Source organism: Ictidomys tridecemlineatus, chromosome 6 (assembly GCF_052094955.1).
Source record: "Ictidomys tridecemlineatus isolate mIctTri1 chromosome 6, mIctTri1.hap1, whole genome shotgun sequence".
NCBI lineage: Eukaryota > Metazoa > Chordata > Mammalia > Rodentia > Sciuridae > Ictidomys > Ictidomys tridecemlineatus.
Window position 1 is genome coordinate 95774172 of NC_135482.1, and position 19311 is coordinate 95793482.

Here is a 19311-nt window from a genome sequence, read left to right on the forward strand (position 1 = left end):
GCTCAGTGGTAGAGGGGCTGCCTCCCATGTGTGAGGCACTAGATTTGATCCTCAGTGCCACATAAAAATAAGTAAAGATATTGTGTCCATCTACAACTAAAAAAAATATTTTAAAATGTTTTATAATTTCATATTACTAGAAAAAATACTATTTTGGACAGACTAGTCATTCAACTCTCTTGTTTGCCATTTTTTGGTGGGAGGGGAGAATATCTATATTATTATATTCATTGTAATGATAGGGGACAGACAGATTATAGTGGAAGGAACAGGAGGTTAAGGGAATAATTCTATAAAACGGGCTCACTGTGCTAACCCCCACATACTTTCTTTGCCAAGAAGCCATTTACAGGCAACCTGAGTGGCTTCTGTGGATAGGATATGTCACATTCCTCAGCAAACTCCATGTTATCTGCAGGATAAACATAGGCCTGAAATAATATTGATAAGAGGAACCCAAATGATCATGAAGGGGGAGACTTTTGTGACTCTTTTCACAGACCAGATCCCAAAACTCATGGAGACAAGGATCATTCCTCCTAACCATAAAATCTGTGAGAATTTATGGTTAAGAATCTGATTAGAACTGGTCAGCATGGACCAAAGTGACTTAGAGTTGTCATGATAGTGGGGAATGAAAAGTTTGATGTCATCCTGGAGGTTTCCTCAGTGAGGGGAGAAAGGCTGCTCCTCTTGGTAAAGGTGTTTGTGCAAAATTTAGGGTTTTAGGGTCATCAAATCCTTTGGAATTTGCCCATATGCACCCATCCTAATTTCCAGGGTTCCATTCCTCCTTTTATTTAAAATTCTTTTTGGCCATACTGGGGATGGAACCCAGGGGTGCTCCACCACTGAGCTATATACCCAGTCTTTTTATTTTTTATCTTGAGACATAGTTTTGCTACATTGCCCAGAATGGCATCAAACTTCAAACCCAGCCTGCCTTCTTTTGCCTCAAAACCCTGTAATGAGTTCTCCTGAGGTGATTGCCTTACAGAGGAATGCCTTTCTCTGGAAATATCCTTACCTCAATTTTCAGCCCACTATCACACAAATGATAAGGTGCAAGAACCTCAAATTATAAGGTAAAAGTTGTGATTCAGGACAAGGGAAAATGCATACCAAAAGATCCTCCTGCCTTAACCTCCTGAGTTACTGGATTACAGGTATACACCACTGTGCCCAGCTGGATTCATTCCTTTTAAATAAATCCCCTGACTTTAACAAAGTTTGTGAGATTTTCAATTTAATTTTCTATCTGATTCATCTATTGCAGGATTTGATTTGAGTTTGTTTTTCAGAAAATTCAGTCTTTCTGCTTCTGGAGATGAGGATTTCATTTGAATCCAAGAATGCTTCACCATTGAGTGACATCCCCGCCCTTTTCATTTTTAATTTTGAGACAGGGTCTTTGGGCCTTACTAAATTGCAAAGACTGGCCTTAGACCCGAGATCCTTCTGCCTCCGCCTCCCAAGTTGCTGGTATTAGAGGTATGCACCACCAAGCCTAGTGAGTTACACAATTTCATGGCAGTTTTCCCTGCATTTGCATGTTACCCTCATGAGTTGCTTTCTTTGCAGGCATTATGGCTCAGGGCCCCAAAGGCAGATTGAGCTCCAGTGAATGAGTCAGATTTTTGAAGTAATTTTGGAAATGACCCAGTGTCAGTTCCATGATTATAATCACAAGAAGTAAAATCAAGAATTGATAAATGGGATGCATTCAAACTAAAAATCTTCTTCTCAGCAAACGAAACAATCAATAATATGTAGAGAGAGCCTACAAATTTGGAGAAAATCTTTACCACATGTACCTCAGATATATCACTAATCTCCAGGATGAATAAAGAGCTCAAAAAACTTAACACCATAAAAACAAATAACTCAATCAATAAACGGGCTAAGGAGCTGAATAGACACTTCACAGAAGAAATAGCATCGATCAACAAATATATGAAAAAATGTTCAACATCTCTAGCAATTAGAGAAATGAAAATCAAAACTAAGATTTCATCTCACTCCAGTCAGAATGGCAATTATCAAGAATACAAGCCACAATAAATGTTGGTAAGAATATGGGAGGAAAGGTACACTCATACATTACTGATGGGAATGCAAATTGGTGCAACCATTATGGAAAATGGTATGGAAATTCCTCAGAAAACTAGGAATGAAACCACCATGTGACCCAGCTATCCCATTCCATAGTATATACCCAAAGGACTTAAAATCAGCATATTATAATGACACAGCCATATCAATGTTTCAGAATATTATAGTGACACAGCCACATGTTTAAAGCAACTTAAAATAACTAAACTATGGAACCAACCTAGGTGCCCTTCAACAGATGAATGAATAAAGAAAATGTAATACATATATATGATGGAATATTACTCAGCTTTAAAGAAGAATGAAATTATGGCATTTGCTGGTAAATGGATGGAACTGGAGAATATCATGTTAAGCAAAATAAGCCAATCCCCCCCAAAAAAAAAACAAAGGCTGAATATTTTCTCTGATATGCAGATGCTAATTCACAATGGTAGAGGGGTAAGCTAGGGAAGAATAGAGTTACTTTAGATTAGGTTGAGAGGAATGAAGGGAGAGGAAGGGATATGGGGATAGGAAGGATAGAAGAATGAAACAGACATTATTACCTATATACACGTTTGACCGCATAACTGATGATTCTACAATATGTACAAACAGAAAAATGAGAAATTATATTCCATTATGTATGATATATATGTATTATATTCTAATATATGTATTTGATACATATATATATACATATATATGTATTATATTCCATTACATTATGAAATATAATACATATATATGTATATATATATGTATCAAAGTGCATAAATATATTCTACTGTCATGTACAAATAATTAGAACAAATACAAAAGATTTTAAAAAGAAAACATTACAACAAATTTAGTTTAAGGATATTAATTTGCTCTTATTTACAATTCTAGAATCTGGAAATACCTTATTCTGTAAAATAGAGTATTCTGATGAATACTATTCTATTCTGGCTCTGTAGACAGAAAAGGGGCTGAAGAAAGCAAAAACAGAACAGAAAGGTAGTTTCATTCCATGTTTTCTGAGGAATTTCCATACCATTTTCCATAATGGTTGTACCAGTTTGCATTCCCATCAGTAATGTTGGTAGCAGAGAGGACTTTCTTATCATGGCTGCCAAGACTGCCTATTTGGGGATTTGGCTATTATGATCATCTATCTGTCTGTCTGTTTCTCTCTCATTTCTTGGCAGGCCACATAAATAACTTGATTTTGCTTTGTGGTATTGACCTTCAGCATGAACAATTCCATTTTGAATTTAGAGCTTAGTCTAAATCAGTGGTCTCCTATACATTTGTTCAGCTCCAGAGCTGCAAAGGCCCAAAGTGTACTGTTTACCCATCTCAAAGAAAGCATTTGGAGGACCCAACAGAGAGATTTTTCACTTTCTGCAAAAAAAAAAAAAAAAAAAAAAAAAAAAAAAAAAAGGCTGTTTGGATTTGACAGGGATTGTGTTAAATATATAAGTTGATCCCACCTAACATTCAGTTTAGCTGGTTGTCTTTGCTGGCACAGTCCTTCGATGAATTTAAAATTTTGGGGTGGATATGGTAGTGCACACCTGCAATTCTAGCTACTTGAAAGGCTGAGGCAAGAGGATTGCAAGTTGAAGGCCAGCCTGGGCAATTTAGCAAGACCTTCAACAACTTAGGAAACCCTGGCTCCAAAAAAAAAAAAAAAAAAAAAAAAAAAAGTAAAACGGGCTAAGTAGCTGGTGGTAGAGCCATTTAATTTTCTCATTGCAGTTGTTGTGGGAGGATATAAGGCCTTCTTTAAACTAACTTACTTTACTTATAACTGGAAATGCTCACGAATACTTTTTTTATGGCTGGGCATCAAATTCAGGTTCTCTTTCCTGCCAGGCAAGTGCTCTACCATAGAGCTATACCCACAGCCTCTCATAGGTAACTTTTAAGATTATTTTAAATATTTTATATATTTGAATATATAATTAACAATCCCTGGTGTCTATCCTATACTAGACAGGAAAAACAGAAAGCACTTTTTACAATTAGCATGCTAATTTCCTCCCAAGACCACCCAAAGAATGTTACTTTCTTCCACATCTTACTGATGGTTATACTAAAGAAGAGAGTAGTTGTAAAGCAGAGTCTAACATCAGAACTGTACAAAGCAAAGAATCTGTTTCTGTCCTGACAGTCTGACTCCAAAATCCTCTCCTAAAAACAATTATACCATAAAACCGAAAAGGAGTAAAATCCAAATTCCAGTCTAATTTTAACATTACTGATCTTAAAAAATGAAGTCATGAAAAATGAATTAAGTAGAGAAAAATAAAACGGAATGTTTACATGTGAAGATGTTTAGAGTCCCCAGTGGAAAACACATGCTATTTTAAGTGACCAAGACATATTTAGAAAATTGCAGACTATTTTAATTCAATAATAAATATTTAAGTATTGGATTGACCCAAGGGGGTAACTTTACCAAAGGTCTATGTATGAGAAATATGTCTGAAAAATATTAACAATGGATGAAAGCCTAATGAGGAAAAAAGAGCTATTTAAACCTAGATGATGTCCCTGAAATCTATTTCTCATTTTGGGATTATAGGACAACAATTCCTTCCAATCATGTGAGGTGTGTGGGGGTGTGTGTGTGTGTGTGCGCACACATACATGTGGGCACACGTGTGCACTTGCTTATAAATAATAATTACACATAGGTATTATGTATGAACTACCAGATTTTAAGCTGCATGGACTTTCCTGGAGTTTATAAGAAAAACTGGGGTGCTTTTTATAGGAAAAATTTTGATTTTTCAAAATTTGGCTAAAGCCGTAGTGCGCTTGCCTGGTGTGCGTGTGGCCCGGGTTTGATCCTCAGCACCACATACAAACAATGATGTTGTGTCTGCCGAAAACTAAAAACAAAAATTAAATATTAAAAGTTCTCTCTCTCTCTCTTTCTAAAAAAAAATATAGAGAGGTGCTAATTCTAGTTATGACCAAGCTTTATCCAACAATTTGAATACTCACTATATGTTCTAGATATTAAATTTTAAAATTTTACTAACAAAAAAACTGAAGTTTCTGAACACAAATTATGAGGAGGTTAAACAAGGAAAAAATTGCAAAACGATGAAACAGAATATGTCTTTATTTGCCTGCTAGCAAATGAGAATGTAGCTTTCACCCTAATGTCAGCTATGAAATATACCAGGGTATGGGAGGGACATAAAGTATGTGAGTCAGAATTAATTTGAACAATTATAGGAGTGCACTGTTTTCCATAAAAAGGACTGAATTCTTCCATGCGCACTGTGATGATTTTCGTTGACATTGGTCTCAGAATTTAAAAGAAATCTGAACATTACTGTGCACTCAGAAAGCAAGTGCACATAGAATTTACGCTCAGTACATTAAAGGAATCACATCTAGTGATCCTAGGCCTGTCTTCTTTTTGCTTTTTTCCCTTCTGGTTTCAACATGGTTAATGTACTAGCAAACATTGCTTCCATTCTCATAATAGTAGAACTTGTCATTGGAAATTTTGCCAATGTCTTCATAGCCCTGGTGAACTGCATTGACTTGATCAACGGACAAAGGATCTCCTCAGCTGATGGAATTCTCTCCGCTCTGGCTGTCTCCAGAATTGGTTTGTTATGGGCAATATCAATAAATTGGTATTTTACTGTGTTCAATTCAGATATATACAGAAAACAAACAGAAATTATTATACGTATTGCCTGGGCAGTAACCAACCATTTAAGCACCTGGCTTGCTACCAGCCTCAGCATATTTTATTTGCTCAAGATAGCCAATTTCTCCAACTTTGTTTTTCTTTACCTAAAGAAGAAAGAGAGGAGTGTCATTCTTGTGATAATGTTGGGGACTTTAATGCTTTTGTTTCCTCATCTTGTGATAGCAAGCATTTTGGAGACAATGCAGATGAACGAAAACATAGGGAATGTGACTCGGAATACTAAACTGAAGGACATCACAAACTTTTTAAATATGACTGCATTCACTCTACTGAACTCCATACCCTTTTTTATATCCCTCATATGTGTTCTGCTGTTAATCTATTCCCTGTGTAAACATCTCAGGAGGATGCGGCTCCACGGCAAAGGATCCCAAGACCCGAGCACCAAGGTCCTTGTGAAGGCCCTGCAAACGGTGATCTCCTTTCTCTTGTTATTTGCTTTGTACTTTGTGTCCTTAACTATATCAGGTTGGAATTCTAAGAAGCCTGTCATGCTACTGTGCCATGCTGCTGGCCTGCTCTATCCTTCAAGCCATTCTTTTGTCCTGATTTGGGGAAACAAGAAGCTGAAAGAGACCTTTGTGTCAGTTTTCTGGCAGGCAAGATGGTGTCTGAAAGAACGGAAACCACCAAGTCCACAGATGAATAACAATGACACCCGGTGACTTCTGGCAGGTTTCGAACTGATGGAATATGCAACATTTTATGCTTCTTACCACTTTTTTCATAGTGTATATATATTTGAGAAATTTCTGAAGATATGCCTAGAAAGCCTTTTACCTATGCTTATTAAATAAAAAGATATGAGCTTGTCTGTTTGTTTGTGTGTATGTATGAAAAACATGAGGATGCTTGTTAATAACATACCCTTAATATTTTATTTTGCAAATAAATTAATTATACAAAATATGACAGGATACAAAATATATGTCAGAATTATGAAACCATGTGTATTTGACATGCACATTCTATTTTATCCTCCATTTGAAGAATTTATGATTTGTATTTATGCCCTATGTAGAACTGTCAGATTATTTCAGGAAATTTTTGTTTTCCATGGTTCCTTGTACAGCATATATGTATCAAAGTGTATTAGATTTCAGTGTTTGAACCTCCAACTGTTTTGGATAGCAAAACATTGAATTCTAAATCACTTATCAAAGATGTACGTTTTGAGGTAAGTTTATTTTTTCCAAGATTCTTATTTCATGTTTAATAGAATAAACAATTATTATAAAACATTCACACAATAATATTCAAGACTAACAAACATCTGTTGAGTAGATTTAGCATGAATACCATAATTGTAAAATAGATTTAATACAAAAAGTGAGAAGCTTAGAAAAAGAAACTTTCTATAAAGGGATGGAGAAGGTAGGATTATGATCATGACTTGATTTCAATGCTATTAACATTTCAGTACACAGTTAGGAAACTCATTTCTTGCAATAACAAAGACCTTTTATTGACATTGAGATCTGATTTTAAATATTTCAGCTTTTCTTAAGCCATACCTGGACCTCTTAAATGCCAACTATTTCTTTCATTTTTCATTCTTAAAAATTTCTTTGAGCTTAATAGATGAGGACTGTACCTTTCCCTATCTTAAAAATATGCTTACTACAAAATAATACATAAATAATTACACATAATTCAATGAACATATCTGCAACCATTAAAATGGCATCTTTGAAATTCATGTGATAATTATAGAGAATTTCTTGAAGTTCTGGTTTAGTATAATTTTGTGTAAAATGTGGAAATGAGAGAAAGTGGGTTGACAACCATAAATGGTAAGTTCTATTATAAGAAGGAAATGTATAACTTTATGATAGCTTAATTCTACTGATTATATTCCTGGTGTTGTGAAATCTTAACGTTATCATCTAAAACAAGTTAGATAATTTTCACAACTAATTTATTTATGTGTTTATCATTCATCTTCCCAGTACATTGTAAGCATCACTGAAGCAGAGATTGCTTTGTCTTATTTACTGTTTATTCCCAGCACCTAAAAGCCAGCACAAGGAATATCATAAAAAATGATGTTTTGCTGAATAAAATGGTTGAAAGAATGTATGAAATATATGAGGATAGGTAAACCATTAAAAATAAAACTCATCACAAAATCTTCAGTTTGCATGGATTTCTAGGTTCTTGTTTTATGTTGAGGTTCCATGTTTAATCAAATAAAATCATTTCTCAGAGCCAAACACTAAGTATTCCACAATTCCAGTGAGAATATCTCTAGACTGTAGACTTGAAGCAATTATATTAGGAATGTGATGTGAAGAAAAGTTAGAACTCCAAAATTAGATAACATGACAATAGATGACACAATAGTTTCAAAAAAGCATATAGAAATTCTGGTAAATTTGCATATATTTTTTTCTACGGTGAGTGACATTATTATTGTGATATGTTGTAGTTGCCTAATTTCTACACAAAAGTGGCTTTTGATTTAAAAATTTAGCTACTAACTATTTTTTTTTCTTTTTGTGGGATGGGGATCAAATCCATGGCCTCTCCCATGAGAGGTAAGCACCCTACCACTGAGCTCCAATCCCAGCCCAACCCCAACCACTGCCTTTCTAGAATGTTATTTTGATATATTTTTAATAGTAATCTCTCTATTTAAACTTTTTTTTGTACCTAGGATTGAACCCAGGGATACTGTACCTCTGAGCTACATCTCCTGCCCACTTAATTTTTTTTAAAAATTTTGAGACAGATTCTCACTTAATTGCTGAAGGTCCCAGTAACCTGCTGAGGCCAGTCTTGAACTTGCAATCCTCCTGCCTCAGCCTTCCAAGTTACTGGGATTACAGGTGTGTGCCACAGTGTGCCTGGATCTCCAAATCAACATTTTATCATTGTTCTGTAAACTCAAAGAAAAGTGAACAAATAAAAATTATAAAATTCAATGGCTATCTTAAGCTTGGGGCTTCTAAAACCAGATTCAATGTTAGGGATTACATTAATAATATGTGGAAAGTCAGATCCGGGGTGGAATTCCAGAGGACCTGGAATCTAAGAGGAGAGAAGAGGGGAAATGGTGTGAAATGACGTGTTATTCTGCTGGCTGCCTTTTCACAATGAGCTGAGAGAATCATTGTGCTGGGCACAAGAGGGCACTTGATGTCCAGGACTTCCCCAGGAAGGTCCAAAAGTGGACTTGACCTGCCTTAGTCCTTTAAAGAGAGAGAAGAGTACAAACTGGTCTTCTCAGTTCTCTTCTTTCTACAGTTATCCATTGTTCAGGGTTTACCTAGAGCAGAACCAATCTCTATTTTTTAAGCCTTAAACCATACAGCTCCTTGGTGGCCCTTTACAAAGTTAGATCTCATGCTCACAGGATGGAGCTGCTGTAGTACAAAATAGAAAGATAACCTGGATCACACAGAGGTTGACCAAGAGAACAGGAATTGTCAAAATACCTGAAGATATGCACAGATTTGTGTTCAATACAGTTCACCCCTTGGGCACTGAGGTGTGCTCATGCCCTCCAACAGTGACTTTGGCTTTGTAAACATATTAATTATTAGTTGTTGGAGGTCCTGTGCTTAGAGAGACCTTATGCTTGTTTTAATTGTCTGTTTTTACCATTTTATTTCTTAGACAAAATACTCTTCTGATGAAGAAGAGGTGGCTTCATGCTAATTCAGTGGGGGTTTGTCACCCTTTTCTTATGAGTTTTGTCAGAGACATGCACAGCATCCTTGCCCACTTACAAATGCCTCTATCAGCCTTGATCTGCTGAATCATCTGTCAGAGCAATGGGCAGAACATGTTGGATATCAGCCTGGCCTGAGCTGTTGAACCCTCTCCTGCTCTGGGGTCGCTTAAAACCAGCATCCTTTGAAGAAACCCCATAAATGAGTTAGTGCCACATCCCTGAATGTGGTGATGTTGTCTTCAGAGCACAAAAAGGCCCAACAAACACTGTGGCACTTTTAGTGACAAGAAATAGAAGGTAGCTTGAGAAGACACTTTAGAAAAGGTGTTTGCCTATGTAGATCAGACCACTGGACCCTTAGAACATTACTTGTGGTGGAGGTCCCTAAATCCTCTCAGGTTTTTCTCCCTCCTACAGAATTTTCCTTTTCTGTAATGTTATGATATTTTACAATATTTCAGGAACTTGCCACTTCCTGCTTTGGGTACGAATTAATATAACATCACTCATATGCTATATTTAATGAGCACAGTGTTTGGAAAATGTTAATGAAACTGGAAGCAGAAGAAGTGATACAGTCCTGACATACCACTGTGAGGTGTGCTGCAGCTCTTAACACACAAATGTTAGCCTGATTTTTCCCCCAAATGGCTATAGATGGAACATCATTCACCAAGTCAATAGCTAGAAACTAAGTGTCAGAGGCAATGTTTGGCTCAATAAAGATTTTGCTTCCTGGAGCATCTATTATTGCAAATCAATCTATATTAATCTGCATTCATTGTATATTCCATCTGTCCATTGCAGGGTCAATATATGTTAACTTAATAGTGTCATGAGAAGGAGCTCCACTCCTCTATTTTCCAGTGTTTTGATAGTTCAGTAATTAATTTTATTCCTTGGAGAATGTGGCCATTATATCTTGCTCATTGTCAGTAGCGTATACGATAATGTCCATTATTGTAGAGACCAGGAGCAATGTGAGAGTTTTGCCAATGGCTAAATCTGTCCATTTCAATTAGGTAAATAACTGTAACCCCATTAGACTAACCGTGGGATGGACGTGAGTCCAAGATCTAGGGAGATTCCAATATTCAGAAATTCCCATGCTATGCAGTGGACCACAAGGTCTGTTGGTCTCCAGGTATTAGAATCAGGTCAGATCTGGAAATCCCAGAAAATGTGGATATGTGATGTGCCCTTTCCTCTGGGGACTGTTTGCTGGTAATGCTCCAAGTCTTTGAGAAACATCATATGAGGACATCCTGACTATTCCTGAGATGCATGTTGAGTCCTTTATCATGGGGCTTAGCCCTGGATTCTGCTTCTTGACTTATTCTCAAAGCTGGGTGAGCTCTTCGAAGGTTGAGTCAGAAATACAGTTTTTTTCTTGTTTCCTTTTGGTTCACAGTATTCAGCAGATAGCAAGACCTCTTCACTGCTGTCTTCTGGACCTGCTTCCCTCAGAGTGTTGCTTAAGACTTTCTTGAACCTGATCCTGCAGGGTCTCCAGTGAGTCCATGCTGCCAGTGCTCAGACTTCAACCTGCAGGAGCTCTGAGCAGCCCTGAAGGAAACCTACTTGCTTCCCAGGATACCGCCCTCTCCTGGTTATGTCCTTGTCCACTGAGCACAGATTCTCTGTCTCTTTTGCTGGTACTTACTCTTCTCCCTAAAGAGTAAATATCAGGTGGACCAAGAGCTCAGTTTTACAAACTGGAATCAGTTATGCTGACCTTGCTGCTTGTCCTTACTGAGAGCCTAGCTGAACCGTCCCAAAGAGTTGAATAGCTTGACTGTTCAAATCTGTCTGTCTATCTATATATCTGTCTATCATCTATCTAGCTTATACTGGAAAGTATACTTTTCTTCTTTGATGGGAAAGGTATGCTAAATAATAATAATATAAGAAAACCACAACAAAATCTAGATAGAAGGGAGCTTCAATAATATTTTTGCTTGAATTTCTACTAAATCAGAGTGGTATTGGGTCCTGAAAACTAATTTAATTTTATTTAAAAGAAAAAACATAAGTATTGGAGATTTATATGTGGATACTATCATTATAGAAATAACGATGTAAATAGAGAGATATATAGATAGAATTTTGGTTGGTTAAACTCTTTTTGATTATTTGGTAAAGGGAGTCTCAAACTTGTCATGAAATTTCTTTCTTTCAAATGAAATGTACTAACTTCTTCAAATATATGAGTATATCACTGACTCTGAAATGCATGAAGACCCTGCTCTTTTCTCCAGAGTTGACTTGTTATTTTACTCTCTAGACATAATTTTTGGGAATTATCCTGGGTGCCGTCCTTGCCTTGCTGGAAGAGCATCTTTCCCTAGAAGCTGATGCTCAGGTGGAAACCTAACGCATGCCCAATCTGGAATGAGAGATGCAGTATTGGGAGCCTCAGGAAGACCTGCTCTGGGGTGAGTGCAGCCCTCATTTGGGACCGGAGTTCTCTCTTTTCTAAAAGCCCAAGAAGCTTCTGTTCTAGTGCCCCTCCACAAATCCCCACCCCTAGGGTTGTTTGCTTTGCTCTCTGTCACATTTCCTACCTCTTCTCTGTTACAGGAAAGGAGGCAAACCAGGAACCTTCCTGCCTGTAAAGGGTTGGTATGTTTTGTCTAAAAATGTTGGAATGCTGACCTAATGTACGTTTTCAGTATGTCTTTTCCTTAAATGTTAGACATTTGTGAGAAATGTCAAGATATTTGAGATTCAGTTTCTTAGCTCAGTACTGTTTCAAGGGACTGGGGTTAGCCTCAGTCCTTCATAGTGAACCTTATGTCTTTCTCTGCTATCTATGATGTTTACTACACATATTTTTGTGCTTTGTTAGTTGTTCCTGGATTTATTCTGCTCTTTAGCTATCAAAGAATGATTCTTTAGGCTGCTTATTTCTCCTCTTGCCTAGGCAGCATATCATCCTTCAGCTCCCTGGGTGCCAGTCATGGAGCTGATGTTAGTGGGAGGTGAGCAGAGGAGATAAAATCTGAAGATCTCTGGTGCTCACGGGGGAAAAGTCTCCCTTATCATTCTGAGCAAGGGAGAGGAAAAGAAAGATGTATTCTTGCTGTGTAGATGAACTCATCAACCTCAGCAACTGTTTCATGGCACAACAGGAAGATTTTCATTGCTTTTCAGATGCACAGATAAAATAGTCCCTAGTTTACTGGCTATTTACAGTAATACTGCATCAATTATATTTGAAAGCATTTTTTTAAACAATGTGTTAACTACCAAATCACAGTAATAAGCATGAGCTAGATGCATAAGGCATGTTGAGTAAACGTAAAAGCTTAATTATTGAAGTGGAAAATGAAGGGGGTTTGGATTCAAATAAATGTGTGTGTGTGTGTGTGTGTGTGTGTGTGTGTGTGTGTGTGGTGTGCATGTATGTGTTAGAGACGGAGGAGGGGGAGAGAGGGGATGTAGACCTTATAAAAGTAAAATGGTAAATATTATTTTCAGCACTTTCAGAAGAGCTTTGGACAACGAGTGCATAGTCCCTGTACAGAATAAATTCTAAAGTATTTAAATGAATGAAAGAATGTCAGGGCTTAGGAAGTTTTATATACCATTTAGATTATTTTTGCTATCCATATATTGAATTTTATAGTGTATATGAGAGTTTTTATAAGCCAGTATGTTATGAATATTCAAGAGTCAGATATACATAGCATTTTAAATGAATGCCTTAAGAAATTTTCAGCACTATAATAGAAATTGGGACATTCTCTTACAGACAATGAATCTTATCATACTGAGAACACTGGAAATTATTTTAAGTGTGGAATTCATAATTGGAACTTTAGGAAATGCATACATAGCACTGGTGAACTGCATGGACTGGATCAAGAGAAGAAAGATCTCTTTAGCTGACCAAATCCTCACTGCTTTGGCACTTTCCAGAATTGGTGTACTCTGGTCAATAATCATAGCTCTAGTGATATCTTTGCAGAACCAAGATTTGTGGATGACTGAAAAAATCATAAGAACGATTAATCTTTCTTGGACGGTGACCAACCATTTCAGCCTCTGGCTTGCCTCAAGTCTGGGCATCTTTTATTTTCTCAAGATAGCTAATTTTTCTAACTCTGCTTTTCTTTACCTAAAGTGGAGAGTTAAAAAGGTGGTGTCAATGACCCTGCTGGTGTCTCTGGTCCTCCTGTTTTTCAACACTGTACTTATAAACACACAAATTGATGCCTGGGTTTGTGGATATAAAGGAAACCTGTCTTACAGTTTCTGTTCGAGGAAGTTTGAACGACTTTCTAGGATTAGTGTCATCATCAACACTGTTTTCCTTTCTGCACCTTTCACTGTGTCCCTGGTCACTTTTCTCCTGCTCATCTTCTCTCTGTGGAAACATCTGAAGAGGATGCAGCACAGTGCCAAAGGATCCAGAGACGCCAGCACCGTGGCCCACGTGAAAGCCTTGCAAACTGTGATCGCCTTCCTGCTACTGTATGCCATTTACTTTCTGTCTCTTGTGAAATTTTGGGTCTCTCAGTTTGGGACAAAAAGTGTGATTGTTTTGTTTTGTTTGGCTGCTGGAATAGTTTTCCCTTCAGGTCACCCATTTGTCCTGATTCTGGGAAACAGTAAACTGAGGCAGGCTACTCTGTCAGTGCTGGGGCGACTGAAGTGCAGGTTCAAAGATGTGGACCCCTAAAATCCCTAAAACATTTTGGGGATCCTCTTACATTCTAGAGGAAGATCACTTCATTAGAAATTGTTAGATGCTATCAATTTATAATTTTCCAACATTCTTTTATTCTCTATTACTTTGTGACTTTACAAAAATTATGTTTGGAATAAGTCCTATTCAAACACATTTCAACTTTAGCAGAATATACATAGGGATGTATATTAATGTGCTTATAAAAGAAGGATGTGAGTATAGACTACTTAAATATAAGAGCTTATTATAGTAACATGATACAATCTTTTGTCACTCATTAACCTTCTTGAGTCTTTAAAATGATTAAACCATGATATATGAGATATACATGTGAATATGCAAGAGACACTGTAAAAATGAAATGGTATAATTATATACACATAAAATAATTTTTTTTAAAGTAGAGAAGAGAGAAAGCAAGGAACACATTTTTTTTTAGAGAGAGGGGAGAGAAAGAGAGAGAGAGAGAGAGAGAGAGAGAGAGAGAGAGAGAGAGAGAGAGGAGAGAGATAATTTTAATATTTATTTTTCATTTTTTGGTGGACACAACATCGTTGTTTGTATGTGGTGCTGAGGATCGAACCTGGGCCGCACCCATGCCAGGTGAGCATGCTACCGCTTGAGCCACATCCCCAGCCCCAAATAATTTTTTAATGTAGAATAAATGCCTAAAATTCCAGATGAAAAAATGGAGAATAACATATAGACTAGGAAACCAGATGCACTAGATACAATATTTTAAATATTTCAAATCCAATTTAAAGAAGCTTTTTAGAAATTCCTCAGAATAATGAAGCTACTTTATTTTGATTACTCTACCTATATTGTTAACCTTATAATCAAGAATACTTGGAATAAAATGACATTATTAGGAAAATGTAATTTACATTTTGAAATATGGTGCTTTTTTCTAGGTAATTTAATCCATTTTAATTTTGATACACGAGAATATTGAATGATGGATAATGATAGTCCTTTTGAATGTCATACTGGGAAACTGGTGTTTTTGTTATACAATATGTCGTCATATACCTGTATATTACTAGGGTGGAAAACAATCATGTTGTCATAGAAACAGAAATTTAGAGTAACATGTGAGTGACCAACAAATAATTAACATGAACTTTTGCTATGTATATATGTTTTTAGTATTAACTCTGGTAGAAATTAAAAGTAAATAAAAAATTACACAAACTTAATGAAATAGGTGAAAAATTTAAATTACTTCAAGAGAAGAGATAAAGAGAGGGAATCATGGTCATGTGCTGTATGTTCAGTGTTGTTACACCTTCAGGAAAATAGAATCCTATAAATTTTTAGAAATGAAGAATTCTTTGTTCATAATTTCTTTTGAAAACAGATCTATTCAGGCTGGCTGGTTGGTGTTTGTATAGGGTTTTTCCTTTAACTTAATTCTTCATTTATTTATTCATTTTAAAAAAACCTTTTCTCTGTGTATTTGGAGGTATTTTCATAAGAAATAGATGTTATAGAATAAAGTGAATGTGTGTGATAGGTGACCTCTAAAAAGAGAATACTATAATATTTATGTGGCAGGTAGTCTGTATGCTTAGTACCTTTTTAATGCTCATATACCTGTAATGCTATTTTACATGGGAAGATACTGTGATGCTGAGATGCTAAAAGACTTATGCAGCAGTGCGTGGAGATGACAGCAGAGAGCCAGAGCAATAACTCCTGATAGAGGGAGGCACCCCTCAATTCAGTGACATATCAACAGGAGGATGCTGTTCACAGTCACATCTGTGAGCTGGTGGAAGACTACTCAATTTTGGTGGTTATATTCAAGGTTATTTTTTCTATGATGTTAGAAACCTGGCTAAGATGTACACAAAGAGGTACAGGTATTGTTTTTGTTTGCTTGTTTGCTAATTAGAAGTCAGCTGCCTTACCAATGTGTCATATGAGCTTTGTGTCTTTAGCTCATCCTCTTTTCTTTTGCAGATGAATATCCTATCATCTGCATAAAATATTGCATAGTGGTTATTTTACTTTTTCCTTGTAATTATTTATTTTGGTTGGGTTGCATATTCAAATGGCTCAAATACTCAAATCTTAGATACAACTGTGTTAACTGGCATCTCTTTGTGAATGGAGAGTTTCCTGGTGTTTCACCAGTTAAGTGTAATACTGACTTCAGCTTTGAGATTAAATACTTTTAAAAATTATCATTCTCTTCTTATCTTTTCTGGTAAAAGTTGTCTAAAAGGCATACAATATGCATTCTTATTAACATGTCATATATTTCCCTCTCCTCTGACCAAATAAAATAATGATGCATGTTAATGATGCATATCTTGCATAAAACACTGAGGTCTTCTGTTATACACATGCTCTTTTAAACGAAATGTTGTGTAAGTATTCACATTTGTATATGTAGAGTAAGAAATTTGTAACTATTAGAGGCAAAGTGAAATTCAGAATATATCTATAAGGTAATGATAGGCAATATCCAAAATGGAAACAACAAAATTGAATCATGTGAGAAATCTATTTTAAAAAATTATATGCTTGGGCTGGGGATGTGGCTCCAGCGGTAATTCACTCGCCTGGCATGCGCCGGGTGCTGGGTTCGATCCTCAGCACCACATAAAAATGAAATAAAGATGTTGTGTCCACCAAAAACTAAAAAATAAATATTAAAAAATTCTCTCTCTCTCTTTAAAAAAATCATATGCTAGAAGACAACTGATTCATATTATCAACATGCTGAGCAATGTGACTATAACCCTCAATTCTTGGCTAAAAATATGTCCTTAGAGATCCAACTAATTAATATTTCATATGAAAATGATTGGGGCAATTCCCTATACACACCTCCTCTCTGTAAAGGCCATTAATGGACCTACTTTGAAGAGACTTCGGTAGACTGAATGGTTTGCCACTGAAACCCAAACGTTAAAGCTCTAACCCCCAATGTGACTGCATTTGAAGATAGGGGAAGTATGGATGTCATTAAGTTTGAAGGAGATCATAAACTGAGACCCTAATCCAGTAGGGCTGGTGTCCTTATGAGAAGAGGGAGACCCCATGTGTCTGAGTTCACAGAGAAGGTCTTGGGAGGTCACAGAGAACAGATCCTGTGAGAAGATGGCCCACTGACCAGCAGAGGCCTCAGCAGAATCCAGTGCTGCTGGCCCCTTGATCTGGACTTGCAATCTCCAGATCTGTGAGGAAATAAACTCTTGTGCAACACACCCAGTCTGTGGTGTTTTGTTAGGGAAACTTGGACATTATAATAATAATAATAATAGACAAAATTTTAATAGGGAAAGACTGATGCTTACCAATTGAAATGCTAGATATGTTGAGGAAATAAATAAGCACTGGCTTATTTATTTTGTATGAGTGGTAATAAAGTTGGTAGCTTATAGTTTAAAGCAAGATATGATAAGATCTTTTATCACATAAACTGCACAAACACACAATTCTATCTATATAAATTATTCTTAATAAAACTGGTTTATAAAAAAAATCTACATAACACCATTGGAAAGGGTAACAGTTTAAGAGGATTGTAGACCATGTCAAGGCCTTTGCTTGGATTGAGAGAAGACAATGATTTAATTAAAAATAATTTTGAGAGAAGACAATGATTTAATTAAAAATAATTTTGAGAGAAGACAATGATTTAATTAAAAATAATTTTGAGAGAAGACAATGATTTAATTAAAAATAATTTGAAAGTGTGTGTGTGTGTATGTATGTGTGTGTGTGTGTGTGTGTGTTGTTTACTAAATAAAATAAAGATAGAAAGCTAAGATAAAATCCCCAGTACTGGGGAAAAAAGAAAGAAAGCAGAAACCCTCCAATTTTAGAGTAGTACATATACTCTAAAATTATCTAATTAAATTAGTAAATTTAATTATCTTATTAAACTAGTCAAGTTTTACTTGTTTACTTTTTTACATGTACTACTTTAAAATTATGCATATATAATATTACGTAACATTTTATATAGTATTAGTATGGTCATATATTTTGTACATTTTGAAATTATTTTATTTCATACATTACATCAAGAGTCCCTTGTAAAATAAATAAGTGGAAAATGGTTTAAATTGTGTGAATGAAAATGAAAGAATACAAGTGATCAAAGGACTGTTGGGTGCTTTGTAGTATTTATTCTTCCCTTCTTGATTAGTGAGAGGACACCAGTGTCATCCTGCTGATGTTGGTATCTAAATGCTAAACATTGAATACATTGTTAGATGAGAGATAGTTACATTTTTATCTAATTAAACTAGTAAAATTTTACTTGTTTACTTAGTTTTTAACATGAATTTGAATTCTGAACTAATATACCAAATAAGTAAAAGCTGGTGGAACAATATTATTATCAAAAGAAATACTCTCTAACAATGACATAGTTTTTGTTACATAAAAACAAAAATAAAATCACAACAGATAAAAGAGGTTAAGTACCTTGCCTAAGGTCCCATAGCTAGAAAACAGAAAAAAAAATCAAATGTTAGCCCAAATTTCACTCCTAAGCTTAACTACTTTGTGATCTGCATATATAGACATCCCTTGCTATCTGTGCAGGTTGATTCCAATACTCATGGTTTCCAAAATCCGTGAAAGCTTAAGTGCCTTATAAAAATGACAGTATTTGCATATAAACTGTGTGTATCCTTCTGTACACATTAAATCATGTCTAGGTTACTTGTAATTCCTAATAAATGTAAATAAAATGTAAATAGTTATTATAATGTATTCTTTAAGGAATAGGGGTAAGAAAAAGATGCATATGTTCAGTAGTGCCAACATTTTTTTTCCAATTATTTTTTATCTGCTGTTGCTTGAATCCACAGGGATGGAACTAGTGACTATGGAAGGCTGACTATAATAATAAAAGAAGAAATTAGTGATATAGAAAACCTAAGTAAAGTGTAGGTGAGGATAAAAGAATTTCTTGGTATAAATAAACAGACAAAAAGTAAAATATAAATAACATTAGAAACACAATAATAGTCTATCAATAAAAGTATTTGAGCATCATTTTTCAACAAAATTTACAAAATTTAAATAAATTAAACAGTTTTAATGCTTATATTGGTGGCATGGGAAGCTTCTCTGTGCCAGGCTCCTGAAGTGCCCAGA

At 35.7% G+C, this 19311-nt stretch overlaps 2 protein-coding genes across 2 annotated transcripts; both read left to right on the top strand.

The window, feature by feature from the left end:
• The first annotated feature begins 5541 nt into the window (after nt 1-5541).
• On the top strand, nt 5542-6488 carry LOC101964967 (putative taste receptor type 2 member 33). Its single transcript, XM_005331924.2, has one exon. It carries the CDS (start codon nt 5542-5544, stop codon nt 6481-6483), a length of 942 nt encoding a protein of 313 aa, XP_005331981.2. The 3' UTR covers nt 6484-6488.
• Nucleotides 6489-13248: 6760 nt separating this feature from the next.
• Nucleotides 13249-14178, top strand: LOC101965262 (taste receptor type 2 member 14). The gene has a single exon (XM_005331925.5). The coding sequence runs from the start codon at nt 13252-13254 to the stop codon at nt 14176-14178; it is 927 nt and encodes a 308-aa protein (XP_005331982.3). The 5' UTR covers nt 13249-13251.
• Nucleotides 14179-19311: the final 5133 nt, after the last annotated feature.